Genomic DNA, 8,437 nt, shown 5'->3' on the forward strand with positions numbered 1-8,437 from the left:
AAAATAGTATCATTTTGTTGTTTTAATTAATTAATTAATTAATTTTTAAAAAACATTTTATTTATTTGACAGACAGAATACAAGTAGGCAGAGAGGCAGGCAGAGAGAGAGGAAGGGAAGCAGGCTCCCTACTGAGCAGAGAGCCCGATGCGGGGCTCGATCCCAGGACCCTGGGATCATGACCTGAGCTGAAGGCAGAGGCTTTAACCCACTGAGCCACCCAGGTGCCCCTGTTGTTTTAATTTAAATCCCCCCTCCCCTTCCCCACAGAGTTACTGCACATTTCGATTTCCTCCTACAGGATTTGTCTGAACACATTCTTTGCACTCCCCCCCACCCTTCCCCAAGGAGTCCCGGGTTTTTTCCTTATATTCTAATGAAGTGGCTCTTGGCCCCATGTGTTGGCTGCCTCTCAAGGCACTCAGTGCTGTGGAGTGAGCCCAGTGCTCTCAGTTCTGCCCTGCCTTCTCTGGGCCCTCCCTTCTCTGGGCCCAGCCCCTCCACTCAAGAAATCCTAGTGTGTGGGGCCCCCTGTGTGCCCCCAGAGCCACATTTAAATGGCCCTGCCTGTGAAGTGACATGTGAGTGGACGGTGAGGAGTGAGCAACTCCGAGGGCACACCCAGGGGGCCAGCAGAGTCTGAGGGGCCAAGGCCGGGTGCCCCCCACCCCCTACCACTTTCTTGGGGTCTCACATAGGTGTGGATGGATGCGGGCACCCAGATCTTCTTCTCCTTTGCCATCTGCCAGGGGTGCCTGACCGCCCTGGGCAGCTACAACAAGTACCACAATAATTGTTACAGGTGAGTGAAGGGGTAGGGGTGGGGTGCCGGGGATCCCAGGTTGATGGGGGAGCTGGCCTTCCTGGAGTGTGGCCAGGAAATCACAGCTTCAGTTCCCAGACTGAATTTCTTTCTTCCCTCCTTTTCTCCCTCCTGCTCCTTCTCTCACCCTCCACTATCCTTGATCTTGGTCCCTCCCCCATTCTCTCTTCCATACCTCCCCATGCGCATCTTTGCTCCCCCTTTCCCTCCCTGCTTTGCTCTTTCTGATTGCTCCACTGCTCCACTGTCTTTGGCTCTCTCCTCCCTGGTGGCACTTCTTCCTCTCTTTCCCCCGGCTCCTCACCTTCCCGCCCTGCCCCACAGGGACTGCATCGCCCTCTGCTTCCTCAACAGCACCACCAGCTTCGTGGCCGGCTTCGTGGTCTTCTCCATCCTGGGCTTCATGGCGCAAGAGCAGGGGGTGCCCATCTCCGAAGTGGCCGAGTCCGGTAAGTGCCACTTTGCTGCCTGGGCCCTGAGGGGAGGACACAGATCCATCCTCCAGGGTCCCAGGCAGGGGTCCCAGCAGCTGGCTGATGGGAACATGTTTAGCCTCTGGGGGCCCTGCGTGGCGCAGAGGAGGGCCTTCTTAACAATGGGTGGGCGGGGGAGCGCCAACTGAGGGGGCATGGGCAGACCCACAGTCAAGCCAGCTCCTCAGAAGCAGAAGAGCAGAGTAATAGAAGAAACTACTCTTGAAACACACACACACACACACACACACACACACATTCCCCTTGCGCACGCGTGCGTGTGCATGTGCGTGCACACACGCTCTCTCTCTCTCTCTCTCTCTCTCTCTCTCTCTCTCTCGCATGTGCACTCACACAGGGCCTTGGGAGAAGGCTCCTCCCTGCAGGTAGTGAGAGCCTGGAGGGAGCTCTCCTGACCTCTGTGTGCCCTGCAGGTCCTGGTCTGGCCTTCATCGCCTTCCCCAAGGCTGTCACAATGATGCCCTTATCCCAGCTGTGGTCCTGCCTTTTCTTCATCATGCTCATCTTCCTAGGGCTGGACAGCCAGGTTCGTCACCCCGCCCACCCCACCGCACCCCTCCCTGCCCTGGTGACCCTCTTCCCAGCTTATGCGCTTCTGGGAATTACCTTTCCCCAATCTCTTTTCCCCCTGACCATATCTTCCAGACCCCCCTCCACTTTCCAAGGCTTGTCCTTGCAGTTGGTTGGAGGACCCTGGGCCTCAAGACCAACCTATTCTGCGAGGGGGCCGTCTACCTTCTCCCCCTAGGCCTGACCCTTCCCCATGTATAGACACCCCCCCTCCCAAATGGCCCTTCAGCCTCCTTCTGGCTATCCAGCTCAAGCAGCCTAGCCCCACTCCCCACCCTTCGGGACAGAACATGTCTCCTGCTCCGGCCCCCATGCTGGGACCCTTGGTTGTCCCAGGGCAGGACTGGCACCCCCACTTCTGCCCTTGAACTCCCTCCTGTGCTCCTGTGCATCAGCATGGGTGAGTGCCAACTCCCCTCCTGCCCACAGTTTGTCTGTGTGGAGTGCCTGGTGACAGCCTCTGTGGACATGTTCCCCAGTCAGCTCCGGAAGAGTGGGCGGCGAGAGCTCCTCATCCTGGCTATTGCAGTCGTGTGCTACCTAATAGGGCTCTTTCTGGTTACGGAGGTGAGTGTGTGTGGGGGGATGTGGCCTGCAGGATGGGCTTCAGGGTGAGGGAGCCAGGGGCCACATCTTCCTTATCGGCTACTTGGGGGTGCTGATACGGGCTCTGCCCTCATCACAGTTAGGATGTAGGGAGAGTTAGCTCTTTTGGTGTCAGGTGACAGAAACCAAATGCTAGCCAGTTTGAGCAGAAAAGAGAGTTTTTTGGGGCCAGGCAACTGAAAAGTCTAGAGGTTATTGGTTTCAGGTATAGTTGGATCCAGCTGCTCTAAGGGCATTGTCAGGAATGCCATTCTTAGCCAGATTTCCCTCCCAATATTAAAGAGCACTGGCACAGCTTCAGTCTTACCTTCTGCCACCCACCCAACCCCCGAGGAAAGAGAGGGACCTTTTCCTAAGAACACAGTGAGTGTCCAGCCCTAGCTCCGCTTCAGGCCTGTAGCAGGGAGAGGAGCACCCTCAGAGTGAGGTGGTGACAGCTTCTACGAGAGAGGATGCTGGGCAGATACAAAGTGTATGTCCCACACTTCCTAAGAGTCAGAGATTGTGGCCCTGATGTTAAATGAGGGGCCTGGAGGTAAGGACAGGAGAGGAAAACTCCCTTTAGTTAGTTGTAAGGAATGGGCTTAGGCAGGATGGGTGCCCAGATGGGTGGTTGTGCTTTCGCTGTGGAGCGGGTGCCCTGCCCGCCCTGGCCAAGGCCCTACCCAGCTCCCCGGCTTCTCTGCAGGGCGGGATGTATATCTTCCAGCTGTTTGATTATTATGCAACTAGTGGTATATGCCTGCTCTTCCTGGCAGTGTTTGAAGTGATCTGCATCAGCTGGGTGTACGGTAAGTGGAGAGAGGAGTGCATGAGGGAGCCTCCACTCCCCTCCCCCAAGAAGGGCGTGATCTGCCCAGGAGGGACAGGATGTGCCAGCCCTCTGGTTTCTATAGGTCTTTGTATTGCTGCCCTGGGAAGTTCATCCATCCCTGGGAGCCCAGGCATTTGTCATTATGGCAGACAGAGCTGGCCTAAGGACAAAACCGATTTCCCGCAATGGTGAGAGGAATTAGAAACAACGGGGAACAGTTTTGTTGATACAGAAGCTGCTGGAGGCCCTTCGTCAGTGGGAATCCTAGCTTTAGGGCTGCTTCGTCCGAGCCTCTGCACATCCCTACATTCCCTTTCTGGGTTATCACCCAGAATTTGCTTGAATACTTCCCCAAACAGGAAACTCATTCCTGTGTTTTTGAGGGAGCTTTTCTCCTTATGGCTGTCACACATTCCTTTCTTAGACTGGAGTGAATTCTGCCTTCTGTTGACTTCCACCACCGGCACCCCCACCGGGCTGGGGTATCCAGCCAGTGATGCTGAATGCTAGAACGTCCTGTCTGATGACAGTGGAGGGGGGAACCTTTATGCATTGAGTCAATGCACTCTTAAATCCCAAGAAACATGCTGACTGTGGCATACCTTATCTCGCAGCCCACACAGCAGCCCTTTGCAGGGGGAGGTGAGGCTCAGAAAGGTAGTTCTCTTGCCTAAGCCCACACAGCTAGTATGCGGAAGAGGCATCATCATATCCCAGGACCCTGGCGGGGGGGACATACTGCCGATGTAACAAGGCTTGGGGCAGAGAGGGGGAGCTGGGTCCATGTAGCAGGCCTGAGGAGGAAAACTGCGAGTAGGAAGGTTTTTTTATTTTGCTACCTTGAGCCTTCCTATCTAATGTCCTTCCTCTCCTGGGACATGTCTCCTATCTTCTCACTTCAAACATCTGATGTCTTTTTGATTTCCCTCTACTGCTTCTCGGAACTGTGATAAACTTCATCACAGCGAGTTCTAAAAAGCTGAGGAACTATAATAGTTTATGCCTCCCCAGCATTAGCTGGTATCCGGGGAAGAAATTTGGAAGTCAAAGTAATGACTCCCTAATGGGACATTTCATGCACCCCGGTGATGAATGGAGAGTTATTTCTTTGCTGAGGAAGGGCTTGGAGGGGACCATCCCAGGATCTTTCCCCGATCGGTGGCTCTCTCCTTAGAGGACTGGCTGGGCCTGGATCTGGAGCAAACGTGGAAACAGAAGGACAGTACATAAAACCAGGCAGTGTTTCCACAAACCCAGATCAAGCCTCTTGCCGGGCTTTCCCGAGAACTTGGTGTGGTTCCTCCAGAGTCTAGAATCTAGACTTTTAGATTGTTCCCTTCCCAGTGGCTTTCTGGCCCCATGTGAGTTTGGCGTGCTACGCGGGCATAGTGGGACCCTCGCCATTTTGCTGTTTTGACTTGAAACTGAATTCATCTCTGCAGCATAGATAAACGAGCATGGACATAGCAATGGTGCCATTTTAGGCCCACGCCGTCCTCTGAGTTTAGGATTTAGGCTCTTCATTCCTAGACAAGGGGATAAAGGATCACACTGGGAGGTTGGGTAGCTCTCTCGAGGGCTCCCGGGTTTTTGGTGGCAGCCCCTTCTCCCTCCTCACTCCCTGCCTTGTGGCTGCGATGCCAGTGACCCTGCTCATTCACGTGCCCTGACCCAGTTTCCCCTGACAGGATGGGGGGAAGAGGGCAAAGCCAAGTGAGTCCTCCCCAAATACCTACAAGCTGTTTCCCTCCTCCCATTCTCACACTCTTCTCCCACTGCCCTGGGCAGGAGCAGACCGTTTCTATGACAACATTGAGGACATGATTGGCTACCGGCCATGGCCCTTGGTGAAGGTCTCCTGGCTCTTTCTGACCCCTGGACTTTGCCTGGTATGTGTCCACCCAGCTACCCTCCTGCCTCCAGAGGACTCAGGGATGAGGAGCAGGACGCCTGAGTTCTGGGGCTCCTTCCTTGCCTATCCAGTTACCCAGGGAAGCTGGTCCATTCTCCCCTTCTGGGTCGGTTCTCCTGCACTTCCTTTCAGTTCTCCTGCCTCATTCCAGTTTCTGCCCTGTTCCTTTCTCTCTGTACCAATCCACTGCTCAACTTCCCAGTTTTAGTGGTCTCTTTCTGTCTGCCGATTTAGGGCTCCTCCACCTCCCCTCCCTTCCTCAGAGCTCCTCCTGTCTCAGTCCTCGGGGGAGCCATGCCTTGGCTCACAGCTTGTGATGGCTTTTACTAGTCTACCTCCATATGTACCACAGTGCATTAACTCATCCCCTGTCCCTGGACACTGAAGTGGGTGAAGAGAGGGTTTCAAGGACTCTGTGTCTCTGTGTCTGCCTCTCCCTCCTTCCAGGCCACCTTCCTCTTCTCCTTGAGCAAGTACACCTCTCTCAAATACAACAACATCTACGTGTACCCTCCCTGGGGCTACTCCATCGGCTGGTTCCTGGCTCTCTCCTCCATGGTCTGCGTCCCACTCTTTGTCATCGTCAGCCTTCTGAAGACCCAGGGCTCCTTCAAGAAGGTAGGGACCTGGGGAAGGGATACATGGAAAGGGGTTCCTGAGAGAGGGTGTGGGCAGGACACCATGGGTGGGGCCCAGCTCTGAGTGTGGGGCCGTCCTTTGGTCTCATGGAATCTTTGAAGACCAGTCCCATGGCTTCACTGCCAGAAACGTTCAAGAGTCCTCGGATTCTGGACATTCAGAATCTGACCTCCAGCAGATCATGTGGGTGGGCTGAGCAAGAGTAAACTGTCAGAGGCTTAAGGGGGAAACTGAGTCACAGTAAGAACTTAAAGAGGTGCCCAGGCAGAGATTTAGAGAGCACAAATCCCTTGCTCCCAGGAAACTAATAACCCGTTACCATGGTTCATTTCATACACAGGCTTCCGGCTTCTTTTCTTCTCTTAATTCTGCCTGGGGAACCAATGCAAAGGCTCCCTGTTTAGAATTGAAGACATGCCTTCCTAGAAGGGGATAGAGCATGTCCCACAAAGATATTACACTTGTAGAAATTGATCTGGTCTATAAGTAACAGAAAACCCAACCAGCAATAAGCAAATGGGCTTATTTTCTTTTTACGTCGAGAAGACCAGAGATGGATCCTGTTGACATTTGGTTCAGCTGCTCAAAAGAGGTCATTAGGGACCAAACTCTTCCTATACTTCGCACCTCTGTCTGAGCATGTCTTTGTCATCATGCTCACCAGCCCAGGGTCACAAGAAGGCTGTCATGACTCCAGTCATCACATCTGCATTCAAGGCAAGAAGGAGGGGGAAGGAGATGGTCCCAATACCAGTAATAATAGTAGTACTACTACTCCCATAATAGGGACCTATTGGTCACATTATAAGGGTAATAGTAAGAACAAAAATAAGCACTTATTGGTCAACTTACTTTGAGCTGTGTACTATTAATATCTTTGTTTACAGATAGGGCACAGAAGGGTTAAATGGGTTGCCTACTATTGCACAGGTAGTTAGTAAGAACCAGGACTGGAACCTGGCCAGTTTCTGGTCCTAGTCACCACGCTACTGTCTCTTCTCTCTTCTCGAAATATTTATTCCCATATTCACTCAGATTCTACCAATGGCCCCTATGTGCCTGGCTCTGGGCTGGGCCCGGGGGACACAAAAAGGATGAAACATCTGTGCCTTACTCACCAGTAGCACCCATCTGCCCCTCTCATCTCCACAGCGCCTGCAACAGCTCACCACCCCTGACCCCAGCCTGCCACAGCCCAAACAACGCCTGTATCCAGATGGTGGTACCAGCCAGGATGGCGGGCCTTCCCCAGCAAAGGAGGGATTCATAGCTGCGGAGAAGGAGACCCACTTGTAGGATGTGGCCAGCAGTCAGGTGGCTATGGAGCCAGGAACCTCTGTTAGGGCCACCACGGTGGACAGCCTTCATCTCCATCCCTCACTGCAGTCCGGCTGGGGACCTCTGTGATGTCCATGGGTGCCCCCAGCCAGAGGCCAGGCCACTCGCTCCTCAGCTGGGGCAGCTCCTTCTGTGGGTGAAAGGTGGTCTGCTACACCACACCATACTGTTGGAACACACCTTCTTATTTATAAAGGAGGGTGGTCTTCTTTGAGTCCACCATCTGATTCGAACACATCATGCTGTGTGGGAGCTCCCACTGTAGGGATGTTCCAGCTTCCTGTATTTGTGCTTTGGGAGGGTAGCGCCGATGGGGTTATGTATCACGCTTGGACTCGGAGAGCCCGATGGAACACGTGGGTTGGAAGTGACAACAGAACACACCATATTTGTTCTGACATTCCATTAGAGGGGGTCCTTCACTAGGCTTGGTGTTCTGAAGTCCCCGGGGAAGGAACTAGAGAGACAAAAAGCTTTCAAGAGCCATTAGGGTCTCAAGTTTTCCTGGAGGCTTCTCAAGGTACCCCTGGTTCCCCATGCTTTCTAAAATCTGTGTCCTCGGCTCATGGAACATTGGAATGGAAGGAACTTAGAGATGATCCCTAGACTGTTCAAAGGCAAGAGTGTCTGTACCTTCCTGTGCCCAAGGCAGACATTGCTAATCGATAACAGAGTCTTCCCACCACACAGTCCTTCCAAATACAGAGCTCCAGGCAGCTCCATTGGCCACCCTGCTTTTGTCCCACCTCCTGACTTCATGGGTAAGAAAACTGAGGACCAAAGAGAAAGTGACTTTTTCAAGTTCACATAACTATGCCTAAAACCTGGTCTCTTTTTCTCAGGCCGAGGTTCTTCCCATGATATCCTCCTGCCTTAGTTAACAAGTATATATGGCTTGTCTGCTATGGTGTGCTAGTCTTCTCTGCCTCGACCTGTTCCTGTTTAGTTCTGCTGTCTTGGGGTGGGAGGGAGAGGGTCCCCTCTCTAGAGGGGTGAGCGGCTTTCCCCACATTGGCATCCTTATCTTGGCATTTCCTCTGCTGGCCCATACTCCTCTGGCCAGATTTCCTCTCTCGACCCTTTTGTTCTTGCTCTTTTCCATCTCCTCTCCCTCCGGAGATTCCTTGGAGTACATGAAAGCCCATTGGTCTCCCACAGAGAGGGAGGTGTTGCATGTAGGATGCTCTTCTCCCCAGGCCCTTATCAAATGATGCCAGGGCCTCCGGAAGGCAAGGGAGGGG

General features: G+C 53.3%; 1 protein-coding gene across 3 annotated transcripts in view; it reads left to right on the top strand.

The window, feature by feature from the left end:
• The window catches only part of LOC111159720 (solute carrier family 6 member 12), a 25,497-nt gene extending 17,369 nt beyond the window's left edge, over nt 1-8,128 (top strand). For 2 of the 3 annotated variants that reach the window (XM_022522285.1, XM_022522288.1), the window contains 8 exons: nt 699-802; nt 1,148-1,272; nt 1,731-1,843; nt 2,317-2,454; nt 3,182-3,284; nt 5,096-5,196; nt 5,667-5,837; nt 7,011-8,128. In XM_022522285.1, the coding sequence (XP_022377993.1) occupies nt 699-802; nt 1,148-1,272; nt 1,731-1,843; nt 2,317-2,454; nt 3,182-3,284; nt 5,096-5,196; nt 5,667-5,837; nt 7,011-7,154 (999 nt within the window). In that variant the 3' untranslated portion in view covers nt 7,155-8,128. The remainder of the gene's footprint in view (nt 1-698; nt 803-1,147; nt 1,273-1,730; nt 1,844-2,316; nt 2,455-3,181; nt 3,285-5,095; nt 5,197-5,666; nt 5,838-7,010) is intronic. The other variant, XM_022522287.1, reaches the window with a different exon arrangement.
• Nucleotides 8,129-8,437: the final 309 nt, after the last annotated feature.

The sequence above is a fragment of the Enhydra lutris genome, unplaced genomic scaffold (assembly GCF_002288905.1).
Source record: "Enhydra lutris kenyoni isolate GAN:26980312 unplaced genomic scaffold, ASM228890v2 scaffoldscaffold69, whole genome shotgun sequence".
Classification (NCBI taxonomy): Eukaryota; Metazoa; Chordata; class Mammalia; order Carnivora; family Mustelidae; genus Enhydra; species Enhydra lutris.